This window comes from Euprymna scolopes, chromosome 10, assembly GCF_053919585.1.
Source record: "Euprymna scolopes isolate OS-2025 chromosome 10, ASM5391958v1, whole genome shotgun sequence".
In the NCBI taxonomy this organism is placed as follows: Eukaryota; Metazoa; Mollusca; class Cephalopoda; order Sepiida; family Sepiolidae; genus Euprymna; species Euprymna scolopes.
In genome coordinates this window covers 111,970,922-111,986,947 of record NC_136491.1, presented here as the reverse complement: position 1 = coordinate 111,986,947, position 16,026 = coordinate 111,970,922, and the positions used below count along the sequence as shown (strand labels likewise).

General features: G+C 33.6%; 1 protein-coding gene across 1 annotated transcript in view; it reads left to right on the top strand.

The window, feature by feature from the left end:
• The first annotated feature begins 470 nt into the window (after positions 1–470).
• The window catches only part of LOC145286211 (dynein light chain Tctex-type 1-like), a 42,741-nt gene continuing 27,185 nt past the window's right edge, over positions 471–16,026 (top strand). Inside the window, exon 1 of the mRNA XM_080135012.1 lies at positions 471–700. Coding sequence (XP_079991138.1) covers positions 674–700 — 27 coding nt within the window. The 5' untranslated portion in view covers positions 471–673. The remainder of the gene's footprint in view (positions 701–16,026) is intronic.

Here is a 16,026-nt window from a genome sequence, read left to right as displayed (position 1 = left end):
TATTAAAGAAAATAAAAATAGAATTTGATGAAAACAATCATAAGACACGGGATAGTTTGACAGGGAGGTAATTTCCGTTTCGATTTAAACAAGATGGCAGCAATTTTTCATCTGCTACCATGATTAAAGTAAATTTTTTATATAAATAATTCAGTAATATTCAGATAATTCCGACTGCATAATTTGGAAGCTACCATTGTAACTTATGAGAATTGACAAAAAAAAATCAGTTGAAACCTGAAAACTCCATTTATCGACTACAGAATTTCTTCCGAAATAGTATAGAAGCGCCGATTTTTATTCACAATTGTTCTCTTTTCATGCGCGTTTATTACCTTATAAAATTCTTTTAAAAATTTAAATCGGCCGCCTCTACTTCTAGTTTCATTCTTGTTTGTTTGTATGCTCTCGCCATTTCTATTTTATTTATTTATTTGGTAACTATGGAAGCTCTTTTTCTTGATGACTGTGAGACGAGAGTGATCTCCCCTTTGTTGCCTAGCTTCGATCTCGCGATCGCGAGAGCTGTAGTAGAGGAAACGAGAATTCGTTGCTTGGCGTTTGAGCTTATTACATCGTCACAAAGCTTACATTTACTTCTGTCATTTACTATTCACTTATTGGGAAAGAAAAGAAACGCCTTTAAATTGTTTGGGACCATCAGTTACCTAAGATGGATGATCTTCAAGCTGCTGAAGAGGTAAGAATGGTTGACAAATAAAGTGTCACACCCAGTATTGCCACTCAATTGATGACCTCATCTGGAATTATGGCGACTTAAACTTACGTATCTTATTATTATTTTTTTGAAGAAGTACTTTTTTTTATATACAACTTAAATATATTCATATTATATACTATTTGATATTTTTATTTGCTAAGTCCTACTTATTTAATAGTAATTCAACTTGTTATTTATACCGTGTGTTTTATATATTATTGAATTGTAAATCTTAGAAGTGATGTGTTTACATTAATCTTTCATTTTTTTTTTTTTTTTATTATCTTTCCTCATCCATATTGTATCTGTTTTTCGTACTTATTAATCTTAATAATATAGAAATTATTTTAACAATTAAAGAAAAATAACCATAAAAGCATTGGATTATTCCGACTATTTTGGTTGCTATATTTATAACGCTTTGTCCGACCATCCGGACTTCTTCAGACTCGCTTTATTTCGAACTTGGGAAGTTTGGACTGGACGGAATTTCGAACGCTAGAAATGTTAACCATGTCATTCTTAGTTATCGCCTGTAGTAAAGATTGAACGATACTTGTGCACTTATTGTACCGTGCTAAAATAATCACGTTGTTTAGAAATCCTTTCTTAACATGGGAAGAAAAGGGTGCTTGTAACTATTCTGGGTACTTGTTAAGATAGTCGACAAATCGATTTTTTAAAAATATTTTAAACAAAAACAACAGTACTTACTTAATTGTCATGTCGAAAATAGTAATATATTAAAAAATTACGAAAATTCATCGAGTAGAAAATTATTTCTAGATGGAAGTAATTTTTATGGAAAATTGGGGAAATGGCATTTCTCTAGATGTGAACACCTTGAAGATTGTGAACACTGTAATGGCTAGCATGTTATTTGAGTCGATAACGATAGACCTTTATTATTATTATTATTAAAGATACAATAGCAGTTGTTTTACTTGATGAATTTTCGGTACTTGTGCAGACTGCAGAGGTGTATCAGAAATTTGGAGGAATTTTTGACACCCCTAACAGAAAACTGCGAAAATATTTAAAAAAAAAAAAACTCGTAATTTCTCTTTAACGTGGGTTGTTTATTTTCTGTATGGAATATACTTCCAAATAAACTATTAAAGTTGTTTAAAAAATAATAGAAATATTAATTTTTATTTTTTAAAACAGTGTTTACAAAATGCCGGCGTGCCTTCAAGCAGCCATTTTTTTTTTTTTTTTTTTTTTTTTTTTTTTTTTACGTAATAAAATCAATAGAATTTTACGAGTTAAATATTTTTTAATTTTTAAACTTAAAAAATCTATCAATTTTTCTATTGGTTCAATTTTTACGATATTTTCAGGGTCAATGTGAAATTTTATGCTCTTTCCAATAAACCAAATATAATATTTTAGAGAAATGTTTTTTTTTTTTTCCAAATTCCCCCCCCCATTTTGAAATGTCTATTAAAATTTTAATAATTAATGTGCCAAAGTTTTATATATCACAAATTGAAGATAAAAGATCAATAAAGAAAATATTCTACTTTAAAACAAAAAAAAAAGAATAGTTTTTTGGAAATTTACCTGTAAAGTTCAAAGCGTAACATCTTTTTTTTTTTTTTAAACCACGTTGATTTTTTATTTATTTATTTTTTTTAATGAAAGCTCATGTTATGCTTACATCGTCAAGTAAATACCAGACGCTGAGGGCAAATCTTTCTATTTCATTGAATGTTTTCTTTTTTTTTTTTTTTTTTTTTTTTTAGATATTTAAAAAAAGAAAAAAAATTAGTCGATAAAGAAGTATTAAAATATATCAATCAAAAACTCGTGTATTTCATTAAAAGAACCCCCCCCCCCCAAAAAAAAAATCGATGAAGCGGATTTTTTGTTCTAGGGGAATTTTTGTTCTATAAGTGAATGTGCGTTTCCTTTTTAACTACGGAGGATGAAAAATACTAATTTTGGTTAACACACGCAATAAAAAAGACATTATTTATGTCCCTTGGACGAATCCATATTTCATAAATTTCATTTTAGCAGCAGCAGCAGCTCTTTACAGCTTCGCGCAAAACACATTGCGAAAATGCGATTTTCTACGACCCTCACTTTAAAAAATCCTTTTATTTAAAAAAAACATACATGGAATTTAAAATATAAATATGGATAAATTCTTAACAATGAAGAATGGAACTACCCATTTAATAGTATATTTTTTAAAGTGATTTTTTGGCATTTATATATATACATATATTTATAAGCAAGTCAAAATATGTTGATTTTCTTTATTTTTTTTAAAGAAAAGCGCTTTAAAAAAACAAATATTGCATAATTTGCTATTAAACCTGTTATTTTTTAAAAATTGAAAAACAAATTAGGGTTTGAATTATATTTTTCAAGTAGTTATAAGCTTCGAAAAATTATAAGTTGAATTATTAAAGTTCTGATTATTTTTAATGGCCACTTTCTGATACACCTAGTGCAGAACGGACCGTGCTGAAATAATTAGCTTATTATTTAGAAAGTCATTCTTCAACATTGGAAGGTGGTCTTTAATAACTATTCTGTATTTACACTTATTCAATAAACAAAAGATACCGTAAAAATGACTAAAAATAGCACGATTCGTAAACTGCACAAGCACCTTTAGTTTAGGGTTAGAGTAAAACAAAAATGATTTGGTTTAAATTCTGTACTATCAGTTTTTAATGTGGGGAAAAATCCAGCTCCCCAAAAGGAGCACTCTGGATTGGAACATAAATAAAAATTGCTTTCATCTAAAAGGGCGTTGAGCATTTTGCAGTATAGACATCAAAACAATAGTGACCAATGTGTGGCTTGTGCAGTGAAGCTAACAAACGAAAAGAGTAAAAGAAAATAAATAAATAAAATAAATTTTACCATAATTAGTAAGTTACTTTTCTACCTACTTGTTTTATCTTCAATATCCCTTTTTTGCGAGTTGTTAGCCAACAAGATGGCCACCGATATTCTTCATTGTTTTCTATGGTTATGAAACCGAAACAATTCAGATTTGATAACAATTTAAAGGCTTCAGTAGTTCTGCATTTACGAACCCACAATTTCCATCATGTTACTCGACAAATGACAGGAAGAACCAGAAACAGTCTAAAAGTAGTTTTCTGGATAGTAAAACATTTTTTCCAATGTATTAATGAATTTCAGTGGTCGTCGCCATTTTTAACATTGTGAGGGGGGGGGTAACAATTTGTGTTTTAATAATAAGGCTCATCTGACTGTTTCCAGTTATTCCCGTCATCTGCCAGGCACACCCAAGTAACTTTATGGAAATCGCAAATTCATAAATGCAGAAGCACCAAGGCTTCAAAGTAACTTTTGAATTATGCACGTCCATGAATAAATCACAGCAGCTGCCAACTATATAAATAATGGAGAAAAACCAAGCAAAATGCAGTTAAATATGTTGGTAATATTAGAAAGTATAGTCCAAAGAAAGAATTTCCAACTGTTATGCTCTCCTCCTCACAATTCTCAGTATCAAACCCCAGTGCACATCTGTCAGAAACTTTTGCAAAAGAGACAGACCCTCACTCTCTGACACACAGGCTTTTTATTTGAAAAACCGACTGCATCTCATTTGCATATTTCCCCCAACTTCTGTTACCTCACATGACCATCAGTCCATAAATAGCAAGAGCGGTCAGTGTGTTTTTTTTTTTTTTTCATCCCTTCCCTGAAACATACGGCACATTGTATGAGGTCAAGTTTGCACTATTTTTTAAACTTGATCTTTAAGATCAATAATTGGTCTCATAGTCTGCCATCCACGCTGGGCATCTTCATTCGTATTGCAAGTCGTATAGGTTCTTCTTCAGGAACTCCTCTTCCTCTGCTGGCAAGGAAACTCTCCGTGTGTCCAAGATGTGATGTGGCATTCCATTAACTGCCACTTTGCTTTTGGACTTCAGTTACAGTACCTCTTCCCCAGCGGGTTGTGCAATGAGAGTTGGGTGGTTTCACCCACACATCTTCACCAACTGTGAATTCTGCATGTGCCTGTTCCACTCTCTCTTTTACAACCAATGGAGGTTGCCATTCATATGTAAAAATAGATCGGTATGGCACTGACTTTTCATCTTGGCTACTCTTCAGTGCCATATTATACTAAAATACGGCTTCTTGGGGCGAAATTTGGCTTCTCGATGCCACAGTTTTTATAGTGTGATAGTGCCTCTCCATAATTCCATTACCACGGGTGATATGCAGCTCTAAAATATAGCATTCCACTTTGCACATAAGTCTCTAAAACCTTCCGAGCAGAAAGACATATTGTTATCCACCAAGACCTCTTCTACTGACCCTCTTTCCATAAACACCTCAACAATTCTCTTCACCTCTTCTGCCATTTCATTTTGGATTTTCCGCCATATCGCTACTCTCCCAGGCCCACAGTCAATCATAGTTAAATACGGTTCATGTTGATAATGTGTGATATCAACTCAGTCGCCACCAATTTTCTTCAGCATGCAATTCTCCTTTTTCACGTCTAGCTGGCACAGGGTCAATTGATTGACATTCCCTGCATTGTGCCACCTCTTGGACATCTTGCATAGTGATGTGTGAATTCACTTTTCTTGCTAAGTATAAAGTCCATTTCTTTCCAAAATGATACTTATGCAGGTCTTTTAGATGCTCTACTGCACAACACACCAGAGCCATGTCTTTCTCTTTCTTTAGCCAGGCTTTCTTCACTCTGGTCAGCCCGTCTGTTTTATTTTTCTGTGATGGAACCAAGAGTACAGTTACCTTCAGTCCGAATTCTTGGATCCAGTCTCCAAGAGCTCCAAGTTGACGCTTAATAAGCATCTCCGCTGCTCCTTTTGTCTTGATCCTCTTATCACCAGACACCTCCGATTTAATCCATGATGCTACTGTTGTGGAGTCTGTCCTAACGTTCACTATCTGTAGCCCCCATTTTAAAGCCAGATTGATGCCCTTCATCATAACATCGAGTTCTGCAACATTGATATGGGTGCTATCATCCTTTTTTTTTTGTAGCCAAGCAGCATCTTCAACAGTCGCTTCTATTTCCATAATACCCATAATGCCAGGCTGCTAGCATCACTAAATATTCCCCCTTCATGGCTCATTTTTATATGCCATTCTCCTTTTACAGGGTCCATCTTTTTTTTTCACTTCTGCAATGATTTCTTGTATTATGAGCTGCACTTCTTGATCAGTTGCATCCTCCCAACTGTCTGTACCCATCTGCCTTTTAATAAAACTGCACGCAGTTCGCAACCATCCAACTACAGGTTAATGGCCAACCAACTTTCCACATGCAGAGAAAAGCTCTCTTGGTCAGGCTATCCTTGGCTTCGGGGATCTCGTTTCCTCATCTAAACATCAACTTTCCTGCCTTATTGCGCTATAGTTTTAATTCCAAAGCCATACAGTTTTCCAATGAATCGGACGGTTTTGCCATCAATCCATGTTCTGACATGATCTCTCACCCTCTCCTCAGTCACCTCGGTTTCATTCACCAGTACATCATCAATGTAACAGCAGGTGCCTCTCTTCACCATATCATCTTTGGCCAACATAATCTTAAAAACTGCTGTCATGACTTTCGGTTTGAAATTCAGTCCAAATCCTAATCTGGTCGAACAATAAACTTTCCCTTTATACTCAATCAATTGATACTGCCATAGCTTTTTGTTTACATGAATTTGGAAGTAGGCTGAATTTAGGTACATGATTTAAGTTGCCCATTCCATTCTCCTCAAATTGCTCATGACTTCTTCACTCCATCTTTTGTGTGACAAGCTACATACTTGTTTAATTCCTGGAAATCCAACACCAGCCTAACTTTCTTAATAGGTTGGACCACGACCGTGTGTGGCAAAATTCCTTCGATCTTCCCTGACCACGGTATCAATATTCGTTCTCAAACTGCGACCCTTTATCTCCAGTTAGCCTGCTTTTCTAGTAGCTAATCTGATTTGTTAGCACAGGTGGTTCTCTGATCCATCACCACTCTACCGTCCATTTATCACTATCAAAGTAGGCCTGAAAGTCCTCCTCTTCAATCAGACATGGCCTGGGTTTTGACGATTGAATGGTATTTCTTCTGGTTGCACTTGTCATTCTTGATGCACTCTGATTGCCAAACTTCATCTGGCCTTTAGCAATGGTAGTTCTCCCAATCAGTCTATCACATCCAGGCCCAGACACTGTCTACCAGATTTAAAAAAGAAAGAAAAAATAGGAAAAAGTCAATATTTAAAAATCTGTGCTCAGTTTCTAATGCAACATTCTAGTAAATTGATCACCCATTTTAAAACCACTCAATGTTTTGGGACCAAATTTTGTGAATTTAACTTTTTTTTTTTTAAACAGTTTAACCTTTTTTGAACATCGCTTTTTCTGATTATTTTATGTACATATTTATGGTTATCTTCAAGTTTCATCACCTGACATTTACAAAGGTTTTGTCCAGATGAATTTTTCAAAGTTTTTTTTTTTTTTAAAACATTCTAGTTTTGTCACGTAAAAAAATGGATGTGCATGTGCAGAAACAAACATGGCGACCAGTGAAAACAATACTGAATAAAGACCTGAATACCCATAAAAATTAACTGGCCTAATGGTTGTCTGGTGGTAAAAAAAAAAAAATATTTGTGACAACGGGGGGTGGAAGGGGGGGGGTTGTCCGGTCATAAAAAAAAAATTGTGACAACAGTGTTGCCTGGTCGTTAAAAAAAAGATGAATGACGCATGCTAGGCATGAACTCGCATAACTGAAATTAGTGACAGAACAGTTTTACCGATGTGCCCACGATTACGCAAATGTTTTAGCATCTAAATTTTACTATTTAGAACGGAAGAAAATGACGACTATTAACACATTCATGATTTGCAAACCTCCCTTCAAACAAAACAATATTTCTAAACTAAATAATGGATGAATTTTTTCTAATTTTCCGATTTTTTTTTTTTTTGTCTGAGAGATCACTTTTAAAAAAAAAAATTATGACAACGGGGGCAGAGAGGGGCTTAATAAAAGAAATTTTTAAAAACTGGACTCGAGTGTCATCAGCCAAAAGTGAAACCAAAACAAAACTTTGTAAGCAAAAAGAAGGGGGAAAAAATGACATGCTGGGCACGAACTTGCATAACTGAAGTCAATAACCGAACGCTCTTATTGATGTGCCCACGACCATGCAGATGCTATAACATCGCAAATTCAGCTATTTAAAATGAAAGGTCTCTACGATTCGCACATGTGTGGTTTACAAATTATTCAAAAGGAAGGTTTTTATCCAATCCCACCTCTTCAAAGAAAATGATATTTCTACACAAAATAATGGACGATTTTTTTCCAATTCAATATTTTTTGTCAGAAATCGCTCTTTCTAACAATGCCATGTTCGTGCATGTACGCTGTGCATGACAAAAGTTTTTAGCAGATATACAAACACACACACAGACATTTGCCCTTTATATAATAGACTAGTATGGATACCCAACGTTGCCCGGGTTGACATGATGTTTGGTTTGGACACACTTGCTATACAAAGAATATTGAGCACTTTCATTCATACTCCCACAACAGTTTTCAAAATAAGACGAATACAAACAAGAAAATGTAATCGTCCAAGAAAAGGAGTACATAACAACCTCCCCACCATATATTTCAGTAGAAGGCTAGGAAGATAAGCTATTCTTCGGATATTGAGCATTTTTTGTTGCCCGTGCGCTGGAACCCTCCCCCCGTCCTAAAAAAAAATAAATGAATCAAAACAACTTTTCTTTCAATCAATATAGCAGCAAGTGCCTGTGTGATCAAAAAGAAAAAAATAGAAAATGAACCGTGGCAGCAAAGCTCAAACATGAAACGTGAAAGAGAAAAAGAAGGAAGAAAGTTACTGGCAAATGCATTTGCCAACACAGTCACCGGTGCTTATGACATCATGATGTTGCAAAATAAAATTTTTAAACATAGTTTTAGTAAATTACCTGTGCGTGACTTGTGAGGCGAAAAATTACCACCTTCCAAAAAGTGGTCCAGTTGACTGCCATAGAATTAATCTTTTTTCTTATTTTCGCATATTATGCATCCAAAGCATTGATCTTGTAGATAGTACTGGTTTCAACCTGGTCGGATGCAGCTGACAAAAGTTTTAGTAGACATAAAAACACTCACATACACGTTTCCTTTATATAATAGATGATTATCTTTCTTATATAACCAGAAAGTCCCCCTCCCCATTTCCCCATGTTAATGGCTTTCTTTGTTTGATTATCCAACCAAATGGACAGCAGATATTGGAAGGGAAAAAGAGTAAACAATCTTGACTATAACCAGTGATGTGCAGAGAACTTTTTCAGAGCAGGTGCTCAAGTGAAGAAAAAAAACAAAAAACGGCAAAAATATAGTAATGCACATAAAGTCCATTCTACTTGATGGGGCACAGGTCTAAAATACAATCCTCTTAAAAGGGCACTTTTAAAACAAGAGTAAAAGGGGCAGGTGCTTGGGCACCCCTAGCACCCCACCCCCCCTTTTCTACACGTTCCTGACTATAACCAATATAATTTGTTGCGCATAGTAATGATTACAATTTACAAATTGTTTTTAGTCTCATTTGTTAGTGCGCAGATGAGGAGGGGGAGGGGGCTTTAAAATGCTTTAAGTAACACTAACCTGTTTTAGAATAGTGCCGAAACTCTTTTTCACTCTAAATAATTTTAGCGACTAGTTTCCCTTTTTCCTGAAACCAAAAAATAACTATTTCTATTCTAGATTTTTGTTGTTACATTTAAATTTAATGGTAATCTTTACTGGTTCTTTATCATGGGGTGTGATTCGGTTCGACGGGATAGTTTGTCTCAAAGCTGAATTAGGACAGCAAAATGTCAAACCAGGAATGAAAATATGAAACAAAACGAAACATAGCTTTCTTATTTTTTCCATCAAATTATCAAAATGAAACGAAACCGTATGTTTTTTGGGGTTGGCCTGTACAATGCGCATGTTATTGGAAAAAAAAAAAAAAAAAAGGTTCTTTTTGATACTAGGGGCACCTTAAAAGACTTTTATAAGACCACAAACTGATTTTATATTGTTTTGAAATGAAAACAAACCAATAAATGCGTGGTATTTGGATTTCTGCCATTATTTATTTTATTTTTTTTCGACTCTTTGAGCGATTCTCAGGACTTCAAAGGAAAGAACATTGCATCTCCTCCACCCCTAAAAAAAAAAAGTTAAAAAAATTTTCGAGCACAAGTTATTTTCTGTCTACTTGAATAAGTTTTTAGTATTTTTACTTATTTTTAGACGTTTTTTTTTTTTAAGTTTGAAACACAAGTAATGCACAGTTGCTAACTTAGAATAAGATCGTGGAAATTCTTCGAAGTTTTGGGTGCACCAAGTTTCGACTTAAATAAACACTTAAAAATTAGAAGAGTAACTTATTTTGCCTAAAAACGAAAGAAGTTTTGTTTCATTTCCTTAGGATAGGATTTCATGTTTTTGTTCTTAAATCAACTTCTGCTTCTAAACACATCTTTGAGACAAACTATTTTTACTCACAGAGGTGGGTAAAGAATCAGTCAACATTACCCATTTAATTCCAATCAACCATATCAGCGTTGAAAAATTGAAGTTAGTTTTACGTCTTAAAATGGAAAAAAAGATCTTAACATTAAATTTCTATTCGTGTGTAGACTTGTTTACTGACGTGACTTGTTTTTTTTATGTCTGTCTTCAATTACTTCATTTTTGTTATTGTGTTCTCTTCATGTATCGAGTCTGATCCATTTCAAATGTTTAGGTAAAACAGGACACAAGAAAAGCAAGTTGAATCCTTTTTTTTTTTTTTTTTTTAATTTGTACTAAAGACCTAGTTAACTTATTTTTACTTACACCATATATTTTATTTATTTATTTTTAAATTTACAGACCGTGCTGAAATTATAACGTTACCTATAATATAAATCTCACCTGTCTGTTTAAATATATGTATGTATGTCTCGCAAAAACTTTCAACAGAAGCGACAAATTTTGACAAGATCGGTATCATTTTATCATTTTGAAGCTCTACTCTTCGGACGACAAATATCGAAAAATTGGTCAAAAATATTAATTCTTTCACCTTCAACTGGGCACTTTTCTACAAGGAGGGTTCGTTTTTTTTTCGCCAATATTTTTGAACGTCATCTCTCCTTTTCGATTGACTAGCGTTAATTTAAACCTATGTCACTTCCGGTTTGGCGATGGACGCAACAGCAAAGACGTCACGTTTTTTTTCTTTTCCTTTGCGGTACAAGTTCAAGCTTGCCTGCCTACTACCACTTTTTTTGCTCAACCAATACCCTTGCACACCTCTTCACTTTCTTTTCCGCCTTCACATCACGGGTTCAAGCCTACTACAACTTATTTTAAAAAAATTTTTTTTGTTTTGTTCAACACTCATCTCCAAACACCCGGGCAACGCCAGGCACCCAAGCTAGTCATTTAAAAACCCCATTCTTCACATGAGGCAATGCTTTGCTAATTTTTCTGTGCTTTCACCAAACAACAAATTACACCGTAAAAAATAAAAATAGAATTTAACTTGAAAAACCTTCAAAGAAAATAAAATTCTCCGTATTCTGCATAAGTACGATTAATTTAATGATATAGAAAGTATTTTAACAAAAAATAACTTTTGGAGACTTGAAAAAGTTATTAAACCACTTTATGTTGATTTAAAAATTAAAAAAAGTTAAATAAAATAATCTTATCATGGAATGCGATCTCTAACTTAACAATGACAATTCTGTATTACTCTCATTTTTGTTTCGTTTATTTTTTTTTTCTAATGAAAAACTTCTTTGCTGATGATGATACCCGCAACATTCCATAACAAGTGCCCGACAATTGTTTTAAATGCCCGAAAGCCATTTTGCTCTTTGTTGGTTTCTAGTGGAGACTTTTCTACTATTAGTCACAAAGAAAAAAAGAAAAGAAAAAAAGTCTTTTCTTTTCGTGTTTTGTCATTTATTAGTATTCTGTATGACCGGAGACTGTTTACTGCACTCACCGAGATTCTGTTCCTCCTTCAGATGCAACAATAATTCATTGACTATTGTCAGGATAGAAACTATGTCAGTGTATTGTTGACATTTACATTAATGATAGTTCGCATCTCATTTACGTGTTTACTTCAGAAGTGACCAACACCGATATCTTGTCTTCGGTCTCGTTTTCTGAGCAACCCTTGTTTATGCGTTCCTTTTCGAAAGCTGTGCATTCGTGTTCTCTGGCAAGTGAACTTGAGTCTTGCAAATCATCTCCACGTTAGTCCTTGTAGCAAACTGGTTATAGTCAAGTTAGTCTGCTCTTTCAGACTTCCAGTTTCTGTTGCAGACGTGATGATGGCGGCAAGCAAGATATGGTACATTCTGATTAATAGTTATTTTTCTCTCAGATAATGTGAAAGCCCCCTCTTGTTTCCTCATGTTAAGAATGGCTTTCTTCTCCACTTGATAAAGTCTAATTATCCAGCCAAATGGACTACAGAAACCTGGAGTAAAAAAAGAGAAGATAATTTTGACTATAACTGACTATGATCATGATGACTGGCTCTTCTGAAGCAGAACTCTCTTGCAATGGTTTATGTACAATCCAATGTCTGGTTCAAGAACTCTTAGTCAAAAGTTGAAGTGGGTACTGCTTAACTACAAAAACGATTGTAGAATGTTATATCTCTTCAAGTAACCTCATAAAGCATACGTTTTTATTTCAGTTACTTGTCATAAACATATTTTTATACTAATACAGAGCTTTATATTGAACACTGAAGTAAATATTAAAATAATATATACATAAGATATTCTAACGTGCTTCTATTAGAAGATTATGCAAAATAGTAAAAAATATATCTATCTTTTATAAAGTTAAATTATATATTTGTATCTACTGGATTATGAATTATATAACACAACTGCTATGTTTAATGGGTTCAAATGTGACTATTATTTAATGTAAATGAGTGTATTGAATGTAAATTTAGTTTTATGTAAACGAGATAAAGAGGGTAGAGAAGTCTTTTGTGAAAATTCAAATACTCCCAATTTTTGTGAAATTTTCTATAAATATTCCCTAGATTTTAGTATTTTAAACAGTTTTTAGAGAGCTTAATATAGACACCACCTCCCATTTGAAAATTTAAATATATTTGCATTGACTTTCCTTCATAGTCATTCAACATGATTCCCTGAATTTAAGACTCTTTAAGCTTAAGTTGTAAATTTTAAACATTTTATAAAATCAAAATCATATAAAGGATTTTTATTAAAATTAAAGTAAGGATTCCAAACATAATGTTTAGTATCATTATGTCTATATTTTAAAGCTTGTAAGGAGACATAACTGTTTTAAGGATTAATTTTACCCATTCTGGGATGGTTTTTAAAAAATTTCAGAATCGGAAATTAGTTGATGCGAGTAGAAATTCGGACATAAACACATTAGTAAAGTTGAAGCAATATATTTTCAGTCTATTCATTTAGTAAAATGAGCTTTATTAAACAGAACTCAACATACTATACAAGGTAGGGGAGTTGTAACCAAGGTTGTGGAGTCAGATGGTAAAAGTCCGACTCCGACTCTTAGCATTCCTAGAAGGCCGACTCCGACTCCTTTCATATCTTCTACTCCCGACTCTATGTGGAAATCTATTCTGCAGATCCATATACCAGCCTCCTACACCTATTCAGCAAGCATTTTATAATTACTTTTCATGTATATTATTTTTTATGTTTAACATTCACTTGTATGATAAATACACTCACATATACACTCAACCAGCTTTGCAGAATAAGGTAAGATAACAAAGGGATAAAAAAATTTACAATGAAATTTTTTTATGCTATCAGTTCAAAAGGGAGTACAGTATTTAGGGATAGGGAAACCTCTTTAGGCTATGGCATTTCAAAGCAAAACGCTTCTCATCAGAAGAGGGGAGTAAAGACATACAGAGAAGAAATTTTTTTAAAAGATAATATTGCCATTATGGAAAGAGGATCAAAGGAAAAACAGGGAAAAGCTATAAAGGGCTATAGTAAAATGGGCTGCTTTTTATTGATTTAGGCCCATTTTTTTTTTTTTTTTTTTTTTTTTTTTTTTTTTTTTTCAGATAAGATTGTAATTCCAGATCGATCCTGGACTAATCCAAAGTTTCATGAATGCGCATGCATGAATCGTTCAGATGACAGATTACATATAAGTTTGTAGAATAAGTAGGTTTGAAAAAACTTTTTAAAGATTGTGTCAAGCTGACCTAATGATTATCGTATTTGACACTGTTTTTAGGTTTTGGCCTCAATCTCAGCCTAGTATTTTATTTTTATTTACAAGAAGTGAACTGCATACACATGTTTCAGTTTCTTTACATTTTTGTTTTTTTTTACTTCATTTTTTTTTAAAGGAATTTAACATTACGTCTAATACCTACGGTATTTCTATTTATAATGAATAAGAAATTATGCATTAATTAAAATATAATATTTATGTGTATTTTATGGTTGGACATGTCGGACAACCTGCTAGTATATATATATATATATAAAATTAGCAGTTGGAAATTGCGAACAAATATAATCCACACCATATATATCATAGTGTATTTCTCAGGTTCCTATTTACTTGTTTCCGCATGGGGCAGAGTTAGACACATGGTTGATTTTTTAATGTGGGGAAAGTTCAGCTCCCAAAAGAGGATGGTCCTGGATATGACCTTAAACTATATCCGATGGTGAGGCTCTGGGGAGTGTGGAGCCACCCTTTAATTGCCATTGTTCCTTGGTCCACTCTGACCCGGAGTGGTAGTACCTGTTAGGGTCCCAAATATGGGTTAAATAGAAACTGACTTGCAAAAAACAAATATAATCTATTAAAAAAATTTTCTTCAAAATCACCGGATTCGGCATTAAATAACCTGAAAAGGGTTGATATGCCGTAAAACAAAAACAACCAACTAACCCAAAAGAGGAGAACTCTAAATTGGGATAAAAATAAAAATTGCCTCAATCTAAAAGGATTTCTTTACTGGCTGAAGACAGCATCAGATAATGATATCAGAATAGATACTATACTTTAAGCTTAACCAACAGATACTATAACAGATCAGAAGGAATGTGCACATATCCAAGGCAATGGCAGAAACCTTAGAAAATGATCTTTGCTTTGTAGTGGAATGGGGTCATAAATGGTTAGTAACATTTAATGCTACTAAGATTAAACTTCTTTCCTTGAACAATTACATAAAACTTTCTCAATCACCGATTGCCATGACAAATAACATCCTACTTGAGAGTTCGTCTTTCAAACTCTTCAGCCTAACATTCACAGGCAACATGAATTGGAACAAATATAGTGAGAATATTATACTACTGCAAAGAAGGTAGACTCCCTCTATCATGCTAGAAAATTACTTGCACTGAAGAATATCCTATATATTTACAAAGCTACAATTTTTTTAATGCATGTACCACTAGTTTCTCACTCTTAGACAAGATCTAAAAAAGATTCAAATCTAATAAGTTCCGCACTGTCAACCAAGCTCCATCCTTAGTCCTATTGTCGCATCCCTGTTCCTGTTTTACAAGTACTTTTTGATGAACTCGTAGTACTTGTGTCCTCGATGTACATACTCCTGAATAACCCAACAAACATCAAAATCCCACCCCTTCACTGTTAAGATGTCTAGATGTCAGATAGCTTTCTACTCTAATAGTTTCTTCCCTTGGACTGCTAGACTTTGGAATTTCTTCTCTTTCCTGCTTCCCTAACTGTACTAATCTGCAGAAGTTTAAATGTGATGTGAACAGACATCTTCCCACTGTCTCCTGTTAAACATGATCCCAAATAGTAGGCCCTTATGTTCCAAGTGGCAATATACTTTGTTTGTGATGAGAAAGAGTTTAAAAATATAAAAAGAGGAAGTAATACACTTTGATTTTGGACTAGTCAGTTTTCAAAATGTTAGGGATCAGTCAAGTGTTTGGATCATTAATTCCTCAGGTATGATTTATATAGCATAAAATTGAAAGCCAAAAAGAGTTGATGTATGATTTAAAACGGACACCAACCAAACGAGCCCACTCTTTCACAAACACGTAAAACCTGTTTGGTCTGCATGAATCAATTTGATTTTTCATGTTTAGTCGTAGATTCTGTTGAATGACCATTTTTAGGCACAACACATTATTTCCACATTCTTTTATAGTGATTTATTAAATCTGGTTTTTAGATGTGTCCTCGGACTCCTCATATTTCTATTTGTCTTTGTTTG